A 19,414-nucleotide genomic window follows, 5' to 3' on the forward strand; every position below is an offset into this window, starting at 1 on the left:
TGTTGAGCTGTAGGGGACTCAGGTCAACAATTTCTGACATTGCCAGTCAAGCGGAAGACCCAAAACTATTATGGGCTACTGGACTCTTTTAGAATATTTTGCTGAGTTTACATACCTATAATATTCAAATAACGGAACTTAAAAAAGAGGATACGGATGAATGTCCATTTTGTATCTGTGTATTCAAATGGCTAGGATTGATATACAGTTACATTCTCTTAATGAATAGAGGGATTTGTTCTAATGTTTTTTGTAAGTAGGATATCATGTCTGCATCTTGTACAGCAATTAACCACTAGGAAGAATGTATGCAATGTGTTAATTATTGAAACTGTCCTACCAGTTTGGTTTGAAAAAAAAAAAAAAAAAGGGGGGGGAAAGAAATCTACTACAGGGAAGTTGCCCTCACATTCCCTGGATAGGGCTGCCTGCAGGAGGCCTTAAAACCAAAAAATCATATCTTCCTTAGTGGGCCTCAGATACGTGACCTGCAGAAGTAAAAAGGGTTTGCAGGAATGAATTGGTCTCAGTCGAGGTGTTTCATAGTAGAAATTCCATTTCACACAGAATGGAATTATAGACAGAAAATGGGAATAGTGATACTAGAAGCCTAAGGAATGAAGGTCAGTCAGGAAACAGGGAAAAGGTTGAGGTTTCCCCGGATCCAGACAGAGAGAAGGGAGATTTCAAGCAAAAATGTCCAAAGCTGCTAGAGAAGGAAAAAAAGAAAGTGTTCATGATGGAGTCAGAAGAAGTTTCAGATTGAGGTGGTCATGGGTCTTCCCCTCTCAGCCTCAGGGACCCCATGCTAACTGCCAATACAAGGAGAAAGCTTGCTAAACTAGATGCCATGCAGGTGTGTCAGTAGTTACCCAGCCAGTGGCCCCACTTGCCAGCTGGAGAGTGTTCTCCCAGGTCCTGTAATTCATGTACCCCACTAATAGTAAGAGTTGGCCAGTTCATTTGAGACAATACCCAATGGCCATGGAAGATACAAAAGGGATTAAGCCCCACATGTAAGAGATCTCTGCTAATGGACAAAGAGTTCTAACTAGTCTTTTTATAATTATAAACTTTAAAATGTTATGATATTCCAGATCCTTCTAATGTCTCAATAGCTGGTCAAAATATTAGATATCAAATAAATGATATGTAAGATGCTGAGGGTCCCCAGGACACCATTTTTAAAATGTTTATGGAAAATTATTACTATCTACTTCATACAAATCTTTGACTATATTCATAATTATCCTGTTGATGTGATTATTTGACCAATGCATGTTTAATTCTTTGGCTTTGTCTCCTCCAGATTCAAAGCTATACCCCTACCCAAGATGAAAATGCCTGGTGTCTATTGAGGGTCTTTAGGTAGAACCTCTGGAGAGTATCTCTGACTGCCAGTCAACAACTATGACCCCTTTCAGCCTGAAGAAGCCAGAGGAGTCATTGCCCATGGTTCCCTCACAGCAGTTCAGCTTACTTCTTGGGGTGGGAAGGAATGTTGTAGGCAGCTGCATTACATAGAAATATTATAGACAGTCAGACAGGGCTAGGCCTTCAAGGAGACAATATGGAAGATAAGGTGACTTTGCAACTTGGAAGAGACAGATACAACCCTATGGGCCAGACCTCAAGATAGAAAACAAATATAGCTACATACTTCCCTAGGGATGGGCATCAGTGATTGATATTCTAAATAGGTATCATTCACCTTGAAAGAGCCCAAATGAGTCACTAACCCAACCCCCAACAGGAAGAGACCCTGCCCCATATTCATGCCCGCTTGCTACGTGATTCACTTCCCCATTTGGTACTAGATTTAATCAATTTTACCTGAGCAATGGTGCTTGTAATCTCATTGGCTGACCATAGTTTTGTACCACCTCATGTCCACTTAAGTGAGTTCCCATGTTCTCTACCGCCTTAGTCCTGCCTCACTGTTTGGTTTTCCTCTCTAAAAGTCTCTGGAAGAGACAGCTTCCCAGGGACAACCCACTTGGGCGGTCCCTTCTGCCTCTCTCTCGGATAGGAGCATTCCTTCCCCCAATAAATATATTCTACTCTTAAAAAAATGTGGTGCCTGAATGAAATATTATATATATATAATATTTTATATACTAAATATATATATATATATACTAAAAAAATCATGATACACTTAGCACATTAAGTGCCACAGTATTTTATATTTTATGCGCAATACAAATAGGTAAATTTTGGTTCATTTTAGCATGTCTCACTCATGAAGCCAAGTTCTTGCGCACACATGCTTTTTGCTTTAGGGTGCACGTGCTAACACAGCAACTTACAGGCCTTGGGGGCAGTTTCTTGGTGGCTCCAGTCTCCCGCCTGCTTGCACATAGTTTAAGACATCAAGGTTCGAATGTGCTGGATATGGTTGATGACCAAGAGTTAAAATCTCCCAAATCAGAATTCCAAAAGACCTAGGGTAACAAAAGGTGGTGTGTAATTATGCTCGTTACAGCACCCTTGTGCTGGCGCTCTGGAGTCTATCTCGCAGCTGGTGTCCCGGCCTTCTACAAGGCCAACAGGAGGCATGAACTCAGGCTGATCTGTTAAAAAGTAGAAAATATATCGCACATGAGCATTGTTCAAAGATGATGAACAGGCTTTGAGGGAGCTCACATGTACACACAGACCTGGACACATGTGCACACACTGGCACATGCACTCACACATGTACACACATGTGTGCAAAGCACCTGCACACTCCAGTCCTCTGCCGACTGCCCCCCACACCCCCACTATCTCAGGCTTTCACAGCACAAATCTACAAGTGCCTGGAGCGTGAGCAAGGGAGCAGGTCCCCAGTGCCCCACGTGAAGGGGACAGGAGGACAGGGAGCAGGGGAGAAACTTCATGGGCGAAACACCAGCATCAGGCAGGACCAACTTCATCTCACCCACAATTTTCCATGACTGGACCAGCTTAAAAGTCACGGAGCAAATCCTTACATTTTACCCAACTCTGACTAAAAGTGGGAGGCCCACAGCAAAAATAAAAAATCTTATTCAAATAATAGAGATACAGCGAAACTTTGCAATCAGTTTAAAGTGCACCTTCAAGTTAAAAAAGAAAACACCCAAACTTAAGGGCGTTCACTCACACGCTGGCACATGAGGCCATAAGCACCATGTTCTGTTAGCTATACACCTGCACAGCTTTGAAGCATAATAAGACCCTTGTGGCGGATGTGTCCCTTTCGTATTTAGATGTGCAATGAAAGGAAAAAGCTGATTCAGGAGGGATTTTAATGCCTGAGACCCAGGAACAGCAGCACCTTGACCACCAGCTGAGGTAAGCCACTTAACCTCTTTGGTCTTCTGTTTTCTCCTATTAAAAACAAATAAACAAGACTAGGCATCCTTTCAAGATCCCTTTTGGCCCTGAGGTCTGCCAGCTCTGCCACTTCTGTGTCCTGTGTAGCTCGGCTCACCAAACATCAGACTGAGTCGTGAAGATCCCATCCATCAGACTCTCCGGAGCCATCCAGCGAACAGGTAGCAAGCCTTCCCCTCGCTTCCTGTAGTAATCATTTTTGTAGATGTCCCTTGCGAGGCCAAAGTCCCCAATCTTCACTATCCGTGAAGCGCTAGTGTAGTCTTTCACAGAGACCAGGCAATTGCGGGCTGCCAGATCCCTAGGGCAGAAGGTATATGTAATAACTCCAGAGGGCAGACAGGAATGTTCGTGGGTCTGTAAGGAGGACAGACTCCTACAAAACTGTGCTGTTTTGAAGGAATGAGAATGTCTGGTTATCCTGTGTGCTTCCCCCCAACTACAGGCGAGTGCTATGCCAATCGCCGTCGTCATTTTGTACCCGGAATGTGACCGTACCTGTGGATGAAACGCATCTGCTCCAAGTAGACACAGCCTTTTGAAACATCCACACAGAGGTCCACCAGGTGAGCCAGGCTGAGCAAAGGGCCGCGGAGCTGGGGCAGGCGAAGGCGAAGGGCAGCACTTTTATTACTTGCACTCTGCACATACTCGCACGCACACGCATGCTCGCAGCGACGACTGATCTGCTGAAGCAGTGGCGGCAGCCTATGGCACGCACACTAGAGCAAACACGCCCAGCTGGGCCCGCAGCCCAGCAGCCGAGCTCACGCAGGGCCACGCACGCCCCGGGAGGAGTAGCGGAGCCAGGAGAGGAGGCATGCGCAGTCTGGGCGCTGTGTTTCTAAAAGGCGTGCCATCCCTCTTCTGAAGGAACTTTTAGTCATTATCGAAACAATTCAGACAAGAGAAAAATAACGGGTATGTTTTCTGTGCAAGTATACATGATGGTGACTTTTATATTAAGTAGAAGTGATGTAGAGTCTTTACTGGAAAGGTCTTAAGGCGTGAGGTCAGACAGACCAAAATCTGAAACCTAGTTCTGCGTATTAACTAGTTGTATGAACTTACGTTGCTTAATTAACTAAGCATGTCCTCAGAGGTCAACTGCGCAGCATGACCCTGCCTCGCAAGGGTCCAGCGACACCCTTGATGTCAACGCACAGTGTAACCCAGTCAGTCACTCCTGGTAACAGTAACTGCTCCATGGTGCTGGCTACTTCAGTTATTGGCCCAACGCCTTTGCATTCTGTTATTCTGGACCATGGAATCAGTCCCCAGGAGCCCCCCATAAGTTGTTAACTACATCTTATTTCAAGGTTAGATTATGCCTCTTATCCAAAGACCAAGTATGACTTTGCACTTGAGCCTGGACTGGATTCCCAGGTGGGAAAACCCTAAAGTGCTTGCAGAGAGGCGGCACCAGGCATTATCTGTGCCCCTCCCTTGCCGAGTTTCCCTGCTCAGCTCCCCTCCACCCCAGCCCAGGCCTGCCCCGTGGGCATCTAGCCGCTCCGCACTGCTGTGCACACAGCACACCGGCCTCTGGCCGCAGCCTCTCTGCCCCTCACCACCTGAGTCCCAGTCACTGAACTGTGCATCATTCCTTTCCTGAGCTGCACTTCTCCCCACTTCTCCTTTTTCCTGTTCACATTTGCTTTCTGGAATGGTTCCTCTATCCTTGCTGTTCATCCACAACCTCCCCTGAGCTTGGGTGACTCTCAAGGCCCAGAGCCCCCCTCCTCTCATGGGGCTGTCTTACGCCTCCTCCCCAGCCTCTTCTGACAAGCTCACATCTCCCTGTGAAGCTGGAGAAGACGCCGACATCATGGTCTCGGCATCTCCACATGCAGCTGCACACGGCTGACAGCCAGGTGTTCGTTGATGCCCTCTCCACCTGTCTGCCTCAGGTGGCCTGCACTCCTGTCTCTGGCGCATGCCCTGACTCTTTCACTGATTCATATGTGAACAGAATCTTGCTTTGACCTTCTCAGAAAGTCCTTCTGACGTCCCTCAATACTGACGCTGAACTTCAGCCCATGGCTTGTCCGTGGCCTTGCCGGCAGGACATCTACCATGCTGACTACGTGGCTCCCTGACCATTTCCTGCTCATTGTGTCCCCTGTGGCAGACTGTTGGGACTCCAGCTGCTGGCTGGGCCCGTTGGCTCAGGCACTGCCCCTGCCTGCCAGCTCGCTCTGGCCAGGCCTCCAGACCCAGGATCCTTGACTGGGATCTTCCCCAGCCTCAGCCTTAAGACTCACTAGGAAGTTTTGTTCAGCAGCTCTTACATCTGCTCCTCCACAACTCCTTCCATGCTCTCCTTTGGAATCAGCTCTCCTCCATCCACGCATTTGCTACCCCACTCTCATAGATCCTTCCACTTTCCATCACAAATGGACTATTTATATGTGCCTTCCAATCTCACCATGTGGCAAGAGCCATACCTCCTCTGTCCTACAATAAACACCACACACAAATTTGACAAACTGAATTGTATCTGAAAGACAACACATTTACTACTATATATTTTGTTTGTATCATTTGAGATGACTTTTGTTTTTCTTTTTTCTATCTTCATACAATCTTAGAATACTGAATCTAAAAAGTTTTAAGATACTTTTAAATTTAGCGTCCCAGCCTGTAGATGAACAATCTGAACTCTGAAAACACAGTGCTACTCCAAGTTTTCTGGATCCCAAACACAAACTCAAGAGTTTTGTTTCAGCCAATATAAGCTTCAGATGCTACTAAAATCCACAGGTAGTCTGCCTAAGTAGACGGGGTCAGTGGAGCTGACCCCAAGTCCAGGGCGTAGCAAGGATTCTAGCATGGAATGCAGTTTAGGACGGGGCAGCAAATGGATGGAACACAATGCTGTGCTTCCCACTGCCACCCAGCAGAGTGTCTTTTCTCCAGAAAAAGAAAAACACAAGATTGTAAATGTGAAGAACGATTTTCCCATTAAATACTAAATGCAGACTCAAATATTCACCCAAGTTCCAATCTCCCTAATCTACATACAAGAAATAGGAAGTTTTTTTCCACAGAACATTTCTAAGTTTCCTCCACAACTTATTGAATGTAACGACAATATTAGGAGGAATCTACAGGGCGTTCTGCATTAGGAAACCAATCCTGAGCCTACCGTTGTCATCCGGGCTTTCCGCAGGTAAGTGAGAAGGTCCCCTCCTTCCATCAACTCCAGAATAAGGTACTGGGGTTCATTCAACAGACAGACGCCGAGCTGCTTCAGAATGTTGGGGTGATCAAACTTGCTGGAAGGGGAGAGGATGCACCGGGTGAGCTCATGGCAGCAGCAGGAGCCCCACTAGGTGCTCTCCGAATGCAGCAGTCTCATGCCTGCAGCTTCTTTCTGAAGCCCTGCTGCCTGTGGAAGGGAAGCTGCCCTTTCTGAGCCTGCTCCAGCGCTCCTCAGGAAGGGAACATGGCAGCCCCTAGTGGCCAATGCATGTGACAGAGGAGGGCAGATTTGAGAAGTAACTTCTATATTGACTAGCTTGTATTTTGGAAAGAAAGCAATTTTGACCAGTATCTGTCTTCAGTGAGTATTTGAAACATTATGTTTTTTATCACAAGTGTGAAATATGTTCTCCCTTATAGAGAAATAACTCAGACCAGCAGGTTCTGGGCATGCTGCTTTCATAAAACCTCAAAATGTATAAGTTCCAGCCCCGTGGCTGGAGCCCAGGCCCGGGGTCTGCTCTTTAGTGATCACTTCTCATGACCACAAACTCACTGACACCTCAAGGGCAAGGTTACTGGACAGCAGAAGGATCACAGGTGGGCCGCTTAACTGAGCTAGGTCTACTCGGCCAGTGTATCATGATTTCAGAAGAATGCTTTTGAATTCACTTGCAAACACTGTCCTTCTGCAGGGAAAAGAAAGTTGACCTTTCGCCTGAGGAAGCCTTGCCAGAATCCAAAGACTGGCTTCTGTGGAGTGTTTGCTACCAGAAAACTATTTCCTTTTAAGTCCTTAAGTCCTATTTGATGAGCAAGACCTATTACGCCTGGTCATTCTTTTATTTTTATGTACTTAGTACAGGGTCTACAGGATCTCACTACACAGATCAGACTCCTAGTGACCCTCCTGTTTTCAGCCTCCCAGGCACTGGCATTACAGGTGTATGCCACCACACCCAGTCTCAGCACGCGCAGGGGCAGGGCCAGCACTGCCATGGGGATTGAACCCCAGTCCCTGCATCTGCCTAAGCATGTGTTCTAGTCTGCTGAGTTATCTGGCCGGCCCAGGTCCTTGTTGATGTTAACAACTCAACACACACATGTAAAACCTTTCTGCCCAGAAAAGCAGAAGTGTCCCACAGCTTCTCTGGTACCTCATCAGATGTGCCTCTTTGAGGAATTCAATCTTCTCCTGGTCTGTGGAGCCCTTCTTCAAAGTCTGCAACATAAAAACAAGTCAGGAAGCTGGTACAGGGGTGCACACCTGTAATCTCAGAACTCTGGGCATCTGAGGAAAGAGAACCTTAAGTTCAAGCCCAGACTGGGCAATTTAGCAAGACCCTATCTCAAAATACAAAATAAAAATAGTGTGGGGGACATAGCTCAGTGTAAGGCCCCTGAGTTTATTCCCAAGTACACACAAACACATATGAAGGATCAGATATCAAGAGGAATCAAAATAGCAAATAACTCTTGGAGCTCAGAATTAGTGGAGCCCCCCAGCATTCATGCTGAAAAGTGAAAATAGATACATGTATATGTGCTCTACTAATCTTCTGTTATTGCCAGTATTCATATAGCAAATTCTGTTAGATAAAAGACCTAGCAGAGGTCTTGATATTTATATATCTCCAAAATACACAAATTTTAAGGAAAAACGAATTTTGGCATCTAATAGATCAGAAGTTCATTCTTCAAGTCTTTCTGTTCAGCGTCTTTTTCCTTGGTGCTCTTGTTAACAGCACCCTAGCTTATCTCCTGGAGGCCTGCTGCTCCAATGTTGGTAGCTGGTCTAAGTTAATTATGAATTTTTTTCTGAAATTCTCCAGCCTCCCTTACTCATACAAGTGGTCGTCTGACTTGATTCTAGTCCATGAGATATAAGAGGAAAACTGCTGAGACAGAGAGAAGCTGTGGCTGGAGGGAGGTGTGAAGCTTTGCTCTCTGCCCGCCTCCTGTGAACTGCGAGGCAGCAAGCATCAAGGAAAGGTGAGGGAATTTCCAAGACGCCACCTCTGAGCTCATGTGCTATTGCACCAAGGTCAGTAGACATACTACTCCATGGGAAAAGCCTTTGCTTAAATCACTTGGAGCTGGAGTAACTCTTTTAAAACATATTAGGAAGTAGACAGAATGCTTCCAAATCTCATTGTATAGCCTACCATCAAAGCAGCAAGTCCCTAACAAGAAGTGATCAGGATATTGCTCAATTACACAAAAGACTTATTACCCCATTATCAAAAGAACATGTTACAGGAATACAAGAGCACAGCCAATGCTTCCTTAGAAATAATTAAACTGGCTACGACCACCAGCCACACGATACAGAGATGAGCAAGCCACACCAAGTGTGCCTCACATTTCTAGAGAACTCATGGTCTCAAACTAAAATCAAAAGACTACTCTTTAATGGCACATGAAACACCGCAACACAAACTTGTTATGAACTCACATTTCAATGTCCATGAGGCTTTATTGGCATAAACTCACACTTGTCTGTTTACGTACTGACAGTGCCTGCTTTGGAGTTGCAGGGGCAGAGCAGAGCAGTTGTGACAGCGATGACACAGTCAGCAAGTTAAACATTCACTGTCTTCCCTCTTGAGAAAACATTTGTTGGGCCTCCGTCTTGTTTCTTGAGGATGCATTTTACAACTCTGGTTCTCTTACACTACATTGGATGGGTAAAAACTCTTAGCTAGGTCTTAACTAATTAATGACCTTAAAGGTAACATAAACCCTGGTGATTTCCTCTGTTCATTAGAGAACCAATGTAGAAAATGGGAAATTTTTGACTTATGGACAAACATCTATATTCTATGAATAAAACTTTAAAATTAAGTTTATTTTTAATTGGCCTACTCTTCATATGTATTTATAATGTACAACTGATATTTTGATTCACATATGCATTGGGTGATGATAAGAGATTTGCATATCCTCACTTTAAACATTATTTCTTTATTTTCAGTGCACTCCAAACCCTCTCTTTCAGCTCTACTGAGCTGGGCAGTGCACTGCTGTTACCGGATTCACACCACTGCTCAGTCTTTCAAAGTAAGAGAGCTCAGCTTTTATTACAGGTGCACCCAGGCACCCACGCAGAGGTGGTGGCCAAGGAGTATAGAGATTGTTACCTTCACTGCTACTTTGATTTCTCCACTTCCAGCTCCCAAGATGTCTATGGCTGTCCCTTCATACACCTCTCCAAAGGCTCCACTACCCAGCAAGACACGCAGACTCAGTTTCTCCCGAGGGAAAGCAGGAAGATTTTGAATTTCCTCTTGGGTTGGAAGAGTACTGTAAAATAACAATGTGTTTGCTCTCCCAAAGTCTATGTTGCCTTTGAGAAAGAGCAATCTCAGGCCCTTGCAGCACTGTCCATTCCAGATGACATGGTGACATGCCATGTTGTGTTCCTCTTACACTTCTCCACTCCATCTCCTACGCTGAGCACATCACTTCACTTCCTGAAATCTGTGTGTGCACGAGTGTGTGTATATTGGGTGGGTGGGTGTGTGTGTGTGCATGTGCATGTTGAGAGTGCCATTGTGGCTAATTCTGTAGAAGTTATTTACTTCTCCAGATTGTATATTTATGTAAATAGCTGTATGTGCATCTCGGCTTATGAGCTTTTGCTTTGTTTCACACACCTGATCTCCATGCAGAACAGGATTTACTGTGACCACAAAAGTTGCCTCCATCACAATCAGGTTAATTTTTAGAAAGCTAGTCTTCACACTTGAATATTATGAGGTTAAGAAATTCTACATTTAAAAAAACTTTAAATCTTTTAATAATCTAGAATATCAGAGATGATGAGTATTTTCCCAAAGAAAAGTCATCTCTGAATAGATAATCTAGGTCACTTCTGTGTCTACGTCAAGTCCTTTGTGTGCATGTCTTGGGTCACAAAGTTCTAGAAGCAATATATAATATAATATAACATAATATAGTATAGTATAATTCTTATTTGCATACACCATAATATGATGTCTAGTGTAAAAATACACCTAAATATTTCCCTTCTTTATGACAACAGAAATTTAAAACTCATTAATCTTAAAGAAATTTTACAGGTAATCACCATCCAATTTCTGAAATGGAATAAAATTGGCATAAAAGGACCTTCAGAATTTCTTCACAAACATTATCTCCAGTGAACTAGTCCCATTTCCATCTACTCTCTTAGGCAGGCAAGCTAGCTGAGTGGTCTAAAGCGCCTGCTTAGGCAAGCTTAGGCAAGGGTAGGGGCCACGGTTCAATCCTCAGCACCACATGCCCCGCCAGCCCTGCCCCCAGAGCAGGTCGAGCTGGCCACAAAAAACAAAACAAAACAAAACAAAACAAAACAAAACAAAACAAAGAAAGAAAGAAAGAAAGAAAGAAAGAAAGAAAGAGAAATACTCCATCTACTCTCTTCAATGTTATCTTTTTCAGTTACTTTTGAACTACATGGCAAAGCACTGCAAACCAGTGAGTATTGCTGTCTCTCTCACAGGTGACCACATAACTTATCTGAGAGTTACCAACAACTACGCCTGACTAAGGGACTACACGGGCACTCCTCTCGTCACCCGCTCTTCGCCTACATGCGCCACACTGGGGCCTGGGCCACCTACTGGACAGCATAGCAGGCATTGGCCAGCCCCACGCCAGCCATGGGGCCTCGCAGCTCGGCCAGCTCCTTGTCTTCACACGCTAGAACAGCCAGTGCTCCCTTGAAAGCTTCCCGATTCGTGAATCCCTTACGCCAGACTACAAAGGAAAAAGACAAGTTAGAAAATAAAATACTGTTTTTGTTTGTTAAATGCTAATGTATAAGGGCACTATTGGTAGAATAACTGGACTGAAAAAATATGCGTACAATGGAAAAACTAATGAAACCCAGGTAAAGTGCCACCTAATAACACAATTTACACATGTATGCAGGCCCACGCGCCCTCCTGCTGGCTCTGCCCTCCTCTGGCTCTGCAGGCCCAGGTGCCATCTGCGGGCTCTGCCCTCTACGCGCTCTGCAGGCCCAGGTGCCATCTGCGGGCTCTGCCCTCTACGCGCTCTGCAGGCCCAGGCGCCATCTGCGGGCTCTGCCCTCTACGCGCTCTGCAGGCCCAGGCGCCATCTGCGGGCTCTGCCCTCTGCGCGCTCTGCAGGCCCAGGCGCCATCTGCGGGCTCTGCCCTCTGCGCGCTCTGCCCTCTGCTGGCTCTGCAGGCCCAGGCGCCATGTGCTGGCTCTGCCCTCCTCTGGCTCTGCAGGCCCAGGCGCCATCTGCTGGCTCTGCCCTCTGCGCGCTCTGCAGGCCCAGGTGCCATGTGCTGGCTCTGCCCTCTGCGCGCTCTGCAGGCCCCCGTGAGCCTCAGCACCCCGCGGCACTGCAACCCTCCTCCATAAGGTCCCATTCATGTCACATGTTGCTAGTCTGGCTGGTCCTCTTCCACGCAGCCGAGCCTTACTTCCCCACTAAGGGGGCAAAGTCCTGCAGCCAGCAGTGTGGCTCTTCACTTCACTCTGCTCCCAACCCTAAAACTGACATTACACATTAGGGATGACTGCTCTTCCACACAAAGACCGTCGACACTTATTTTTAAACCCTTGTTTCAAATATGATCGATGAGAGTTCTCACGACAATATCAATTTTAAAAGAACTGCTGCTTCTCACTGGTTTAATAACTCAGTCTTCTCTCATGCATTTACACACTCCTAGATGTAAAACCACATGCACTGATAATAAAAGCAGAATTTGAATTAGTTTCAGTACCCTCAAAAATCCATGAGTATCAAACAGAATAAAGACCTGGAAGTCCTGAGAAGGTCAGCTTTCCATAGGACATCTGGAGGGCCACAGTAGGTGTCTGCATTAGCTGGCTCACTGGCAGAACCAGGGGTTTAGACAATGCTGATACACAACAGGAGGCAAAGGTCAGATGAAGGGTTCCTTCCCCAGAGGAGAGCAAATGGCAGTCACGCCTCTGCACCGACTGCCAAATATACCATACTCCTGGAGGGGCCGGCTGAGCAGCTCAGACACCAGCCGCATGAGGCTTAGACACGCTGGAACCGCAGTTACAATCCTGGGAGGGCCAGCCAAAATGCTCAGCGTTCCCAGCTAGCTGAAGGAGTGTCATTTACTGCCTGGTCAAATCTGTGAAGTGAAGCCTCAATTCCAGTTCAGCATTCTCTCCCATACCTCCTCCTCCAAGAGCTTCAGAGAGAGAATGCCTAGAACAGCCCCATGCACAGGCTTTCTGTCCTGGAGAACTCAACCGCTGTTTGCAGCTCTCCCTTCAACCACCCTCGGTAACTTCTCATTTATAAGCAGAAGCAGCCCCAGCCTTCTGAGCACATGCCTGGGTGGGTTCCTAGTAGCGCTCATCATGCTGGGAGCACTGATGTCAACAACAGTTAGGGCATCTCCTATCATGCAACCCAGACTGACATTTGGGAACAGAAAGACAATGCTATGAACACTGAGGAAACACCAGGAACAGGCAAGCACAGTCACTGTCTTCACCCTGTACACCCAATGTCTCACAACATCTTTTGGGGCTGTCACTGTATTTTCTCATCATTAAACTTAACCTTTAAAAGGAGGGAGTTACAATACTATTATGGGCTACTGGACTCTTTTAGAATATTTTGCTGAGTTAACACACCTATAATATTCAAATGACGGAACTAAACAAAAAAGGGGTATACAGATGAATGTCCGTTTTGTATCTGTGTATTCAAAATGGTTAGGATAGTTATATTCTCTTAATGAATAGAGGGATTTGTTCTAATGGTGTTTGTAAATAGGATATCATGTCTGCATCTTGTACAGCAAATAACCCACTAGGAAGAATGTATGCAATGTGTTAATTATTGAAACTGTCCTACCAATTTGATTTGAAACTGTCTCATTGCTATTTCTCAATAAAATTATGGAAAAAAATAAAATAAAAGGGGTTATTCTTTAGGGCCAGCACATTAGCATAAAATGGGTAACTTTCCACCTATGCAAACAAATTGTTCTTTATTTCTGGTCATTTGTAAGGCAGCAGGGATTTGAAATAAGCAGACAGATGTCTGAAAGCAAATGTGAATACTATCAGCCAGAAATGGATCTTGTGCAAAGAGGCCCTGCTCACTCCAACGCAGGCTGTCTGCCTGGAGACCAAAGCCGTCCCAACCAGGGATGGTCACTGGCCTCCCACTAATCCTACACTTATTTTGTACCCAGAGTCCCTTTTCTTTTATTCATTTCAATCTATAAGCCACAAAACACTTGCTATAGCCAATCAGAAACAACCTAAGGAAAGCTGAAATATGGAGCCGCTGTGGAAAGTTTATCTGAAGAATGCCACAAAATGTATGTACAGCTGCATTTTCCATGAGATTGTTACTTCTTGCTGCTTTGGACTCAGACCGTCCCAAGAGTACCATGTTAAAGGATCGGTCCCTCGCTGGATGCTAATGCGGTGCCGTGGGAACAGCCAGAGGTGTCTGGGAGGGCATGGTGGGACATGCTGCTCCTTTTCTTTGCTCTTGCTGAACCCCCAGTGGGAGGGTCCTGACAGAGCCTCCAACACCGGGACCAAAGTAGCCTGCACAGCGTCAGAGACCAGACCAACACGGCCCTTGACTCAGGAAATCACAGACGTGAGTGGCTAGAAAAAAGGGGCTGGGGGACACCGAGCTTTATGAACTTCTGCGGTCAAGTCATGTTGTATGCAGGAGCTTAGAGATACTAAGATATAACTGAGAGTGTGAGATGGTAGATTATTATCTATTTTAAAACCTGTGATACTTACCAAAGGCCAGTGAGATCGTAATGACCAGAAATACTCCAACTATGATGAGGAGCGTTAGACTCATTTCTGGGATCCACGAATCATCTAATGACACAAATGAGAAAAAGATATGAATTCCAGGATGAGGCTGAAGCCTCCCTCAGTTGTACACAAGCACTCACAGGACGGTCAGCCACAGCTAGCTCCTACTGTATTTTTGTAAGCCAGTGGTGAAATTTTAAAATTACCCATGATGAAATGACATACATCATGGGAAATCAAATGCAAAGTTTTTCCATTTTTTTCCAAACAGCTATTTTGCCAATGCCTGTGGGAATACACAATCTTCTATTTGAAAGTGATAAGGGAAACCTGTATATTATTTAATGAATTTGAGACAAAAGCATCTCAGTCTCCATACAGTAAATAGTTGAGATTATTCTCCTACATCTTCATATACACTTATTCCATGGATCCTAATCTGAGAAACCAACATGAAATCATAGAATTTCTTAGGTTGTTTCCCTCACAAAGAGGAGACAAACAAAGAGAACAGAGTCTGGGCCCACTTACTTCTCACAAAGTGCCCCCGTTACAGTGAACCTGGCTCCTAAGGTTTTAATTTAGAAAAAACAGCTCATCCAGGGCCAGTGAGATAGCTCAGCAGACTAAGCACCTACTTTGGCAAGAGTAGGGACCCGGGTTCGATCCCTGGTCCCATATACTGCACTGGCCTCACCCCCAGGGTACACTGAGCAGGCCACCGTGTCCAGGTGTGATGGCACACACCTGTAATCCCAGCACTGGGGAGGCTGAAAACGGGAGGAACACTACAGGTCTGAGCTGTGTAGTGAGACCCTGTACCAAATACACAAATGGAAAAAAAAAAAAAAAAACAGCTCATCCTTTATATCTTTGTCTTTAAAAAATGTGTGCTATGGGTTTGCCACCATCATTCTACATGAAATGTGTGTAAAAATGCAACAATTAACTTTTCCTAATGAGTATCTTCTTCACATCAAAATAGGTTTAACTTAGTTCTGGAAGAATGAGAAGAATTTGAGGTGGCAGAGAATGAAGGAAAGGAAATCCTGGATGAGGGATGCATCGTAGATGGCAGGGCCCACGTACTAGGCTAGAAGAAACACCAGCCCTAGGCCTGGTGACAGCTAGCTCGGCTACAGCACGAGGACAAGTGCAGGGAAAGGTGAGGTACAACTGGAGGGCGTCACAGAAGGCCCTGCAGGCCACATAGAGGTCTGTAGTCCAAGCTGAAGGCCCCAAATAAAGAATAAGTTTGAGTCTTTCAAAGAGGGTTCAAGTGGTACAGCTCGTTGTGTCGTAGCTGGATTCAGTCACCAGTTGCTTCTGCCAAGGACACCGGCAAGAAATGACACCGCTAATGAGGAAACCCAATGCAGAGCTAGGAAGATGGCACTCTTCAGAGACACTGGAAGGGCAAAGCCAACAGAACAGAGAGAAAGCGAATGTGGTGCCGTGATCTCCAACCCATCTGATGAGAAAGATAACGTGTCATAACCAAAAACGGGCACAACTGAAGAGAAGACACAAAGGTGACTCTGGCCTCCTGTGTAAGGTGAGAGACCAGGAACTTGATCAAAGGCTTGGGGCATAAAGACCAGACCGTGAGCACCCTGGGAAGCCCCTTTAGGAGCATGGACCTGAGGTGGCAGGCTCAGTGCCACCGAGGACTAAGAGGACACCAGAATGATCTCATCAGATGAATGGGGTAACTTAGTGGTGGGATTATAAGCTGCACGGTCCCCCTCCCTGTTTCTAATGTCCAGGGTGTGCCTCCCCGTATCACCAGGCCTCCCCACAAAAGCCATGGTGGACAGACTGCAACACACCTCCAGGGAAGGTGATAGTCTCACTGGCTCCACTGTAGTCCCCAAATCCAAGACGATTCACAGCCACTACTCTGAACTGAAACTTTCCTTTCAGGTTTTTGGACTTCCACATACAAATGCTGCTGCAGGACCCATTAAAGGCCATCTCCCACCTTAACTGCTGGTTCTGTGGGTCACCTGAAATGATCTTTCTGAAAAAGAAGCAGCAAAGAGTCAATGCAGAAAATGCAGATGCAAATGAGTGTGATTTCTAGTCGACTAAGATCTCAGCCTAAGACAGCACCAGAGACTGCCTGTTCACCCTCCACCCTTGACCTCATTCCTGCCTTGTGACTTGGCTGCGGAACACAGGCCATGACTCTGCAGACCACACTGTGCTCCGAGCTGGCCAGCACAGTCCATTAAAAATGTCATGAAGAATCAACAACCAAGAGAAAGCTGAGGATCACTCTCCTACTGTTCAAAATTGTGTATAATCTCTTCAGAATTCCAAACACATACGAAAATCACTTCATAATTTTTAATAAGAAGTTGCCACTTTTCTTAATTTTCAGTCTCGTGTTATTTATAACTTTCACCATATCTGGATAAAATACACAATATAAAATTTACAAGGAATGTGTGATAGCTCAGCTTCCAGAGTTACTACATCTGAGATTTAAGGGTCATTGCTTCCTTCTGTATTGGTTAAACTCTGCCGCAGAGCCAATCCACATGGCTCTTCACATGAAGGGTGGAAAGAGTGCAGAGACTGGGCTCATGGGAAGAAAGCAGGATGCGTAAGCTGTATTGGTGACTGAGGCCAAGCTCGATGTCAGGTGTGTCTTCTTTGGCAATGAAGAGAACTTCAGTGTAGAACTTTTAAGATGCCACTGACCACGTGTGGCCCTGAAAAATGTGCACTTGGTACTACACCAGCGGGAGCTTGGGGGAACACAGTGCAATCTGGCTGTGTCCCAGGCAATGAGTGGCTGTCCTCAAAGAGCAAAAGGATATTGGGGACTGAGCTGAGGAGGGCAGGGTGGGCATGCCCATCAGGGAAGCAGGCCTGGTCACACATGTGCCCAGGAGCAGCTGCCCCCAGCCCATCCTGAGCAGCACATGATGACACAGTGAGCACATTTGTGCATGCTGTGAAGCCTTGGGGCAAGCACTGGCAATGTGATGATTTGAACAGCTCTAACCCAAAAGCAAGAGGCCTCTGGGCATTTTTAAAGTGGTCCTTCATGGCCAGGGAGATGGCTCAGTGGAATAAGTGCTTCCTTGGCAAGAGCAAGGGCCTGAGTTCAATCCCTGGTTCCGCCAAACAAACAAACAAAAAATCAGATCAATAGTGACTCAGGCCAGGGGATCGAACCCCAGCCCTTGAGCCTGCTCGCAGACTCTTTCTTAAGTGCCTGCTTGGCAAACACAAGGTCCTGAGTTCAACCTCCAGTACCAAAAAAAAAAGAATTCCTTCATGGCTACCAAAGCAGGCACAGGAAAACATGGACTTCGCTTGAGCACTGCACCCATCATCCGCACGTTATAGATTACAGAAACGTAAGTAAAAAGAAGGTGAGGGAGGGTTAAAACATGGTCTGCGTGCTGCGCCAGCAGTGTGCCCTAGCCCACACCCACTAGAACTCACGGACGTGACCTTACAAATGTGGTCTTGGCGGATGCGACCAAGTAAAGATGAGGTCATTCTGGATGGGGCCGGGCCCTACTTCAGGGACTGATGCCCTTAGGAGAAGAGGAGATGGGAATTCAGACACAGACTCCCTCTAGGAAAAGCCCAGCTGGGGGTGAGGGGCAGAGGCTGGAGTGACCCGCCCAGCAAGGAGCACTTGGGACTTGTGCCACTCGCGAAAGTTAGGAGTAAGGCAACAGCCTGTCATACAGTCCTCAGAGAGAGTGCGGGCCTGCTGACACCATGATGCCCGAATGCTAATTTCCAGGACAGTAGAAGTAATTTCTGTTATTCGCACAGTTGGTGGCCCCTGGTTGTGACCATCTTCGTTCACCTATCCAGCTCCAAAGTTCACACCTCGTCCTGCTATCACACCAGCAGCAAGAGCCCAGACAGTCCCCACTACAGAGCCAACTGGGAGACACTTGAGTCACCACTGTTACTTTGCCTTTCTGCAGTGGCACTTCCACAGTGGAGACCTGTGCAGCCATGCCCTGAAGGTGTTTGCCTTGCTTCCTTCTCTCTCACTGCTCCAACAAAATACCCAACCCTAAAGTCCAATGAGGAAAAGTTCGTTTAGCTGATAGTTCATAGAGGTCCAGTCCGTAACCACTGGCTGCAAGGCAGAGGAGCGGCAGTTCATGGCAGGAGAAGACAGAAAGCGTGGCAAGACGGGGGGAAGGCCAAGCCTCTCTCTGTCCCATGTACTGTGTGCAGGCCACACACCTAGGCCGGTACACACTCACTCCCGTGGCCCAGCATCGGACCATGAATCGATAGTGAACTCTAGATTTAGCCACCTCTGAACAGCCTGCCCCTCATGATTGCAGAAGGCTTTGGGCAGGGGGAGCGTCTAGACCTGAACCACAGCAGTGCTACTGAGGGGACACACCAAAAGGGTCCTAGTGGGAACTAGAGCGTGACCTGGCTGTTGAAAGCAGTTATAGTCACAGGCCCCGGAGACAGTTCCTCAGACCACGGTGGATTTCATTGTGCGCAAGCAGCAACATACTTCGCCAGGCTTCCGTTAGAAGCACGGCCACGGGAATTCTCCAGCATGAGCAGGAAAAATGGTTGCGGTTAGAGGAATGCCAGAGCAAGACGAAGCAAAAATAGATCTGGAGCTCAGGTTGCTGGACTATAATTATGGAAGTGACTTTTGTCCTTGGAGCTTCTTACAAGATGGCTTCATAGTCCCGTGAGGGGAGTGTCTTGGAATCTGGAACGCTTCCCTCAGGCTGGCAGGAATCAGCCCTTCTGGCCAACCGAGGCTCGCTGTGGCCTGTGCACCCTGGAAGCTGCTCCTAAGCTGCTGGTCTTCATGGAGAGTTCACGTTCAGTCCTGGGAGCACACTGCATACTGCAATCTTGTGAAAAGAAAAGGAGAAGCCTGTGGGACCCGTAGGCTTCACACCGCTTCAGTCCTTCCCCGAAATTAGAGTTTAAAAAATGTGAAGCTTGTTGCCAGTTTTCACTGAGTATATTCAGCTTTTCTAAAACAAAAGCCAGAAATTTACATCCAGATCATCACC

General features: G+C 46.4%; 1 protein-coding gene across 1 annotated transcript in view; it reads right to left on the reverse strand.

The window, feature by feature from the left end:
* Positions 1 to 19,414, reverse strand: part of Ros1 (ROS proto-oncogene 1, receptor tyrosine kinase) — a 145,184-nt gene that overhangs the window by 27,696 nt on the left and 98,074 nt on the right. The window contains exons 34-42 of the mRNA XM_023714195.1: positions 16,211 to 16,401; positions 14,361 to 14,444; positions 11,190 to 11,325; positions 9,705 to 9,867; positions 7,722 to 7,786; positions 6,509 to 6,638; positions 3,859 to 3,956; positions 3,458 to 3,661; positions 2,310 to 2,444 (exon numbers count right to left, since the gene is read on the reverse strand). Of these exons, the coding sequence (XP_023569963.1) occupies positions 2,310 to 2,444; positions 3,458 to 3,661; positions 3,859 to 3,956; positions 6,509 to 6,638; positions 7,722 to 7,786; positions 9,705 to 9,867; positions 11,190 to 11,325; positions 14,361 to 14,444; positions 16,211 to 16,401 (1,206 nt within the window). The remainder of the gene's footprint in view (positions 1 to 2,309; positions 2,445 to 3,457; positions 3,662 to 3,858; positions 3,957 to 6,508; positions 6,639 to 7,721; positions 7,787 to 9,704; positions 9,868 to 11,189; positions 11,326 to 14,360; positions 14,445 to 16,210; positions 16,402 to 19,414) is intronic.

Source organism: Octodon degus, unplaced genomic scaffold (assembly GCF_000260255.1).
Source record: "Octodon degus isolate 3935 unplaced genomic scaffold, OctDeg1.0 scaffold00034, whole genome shotgun sequence".
In the NCBI taxonomy this organism is placed as follows: Eukaryota; Metazoa; Chordata; class Mammalia; order Rodentia; family Octodontidae; genus Octodon; species Octodon degus.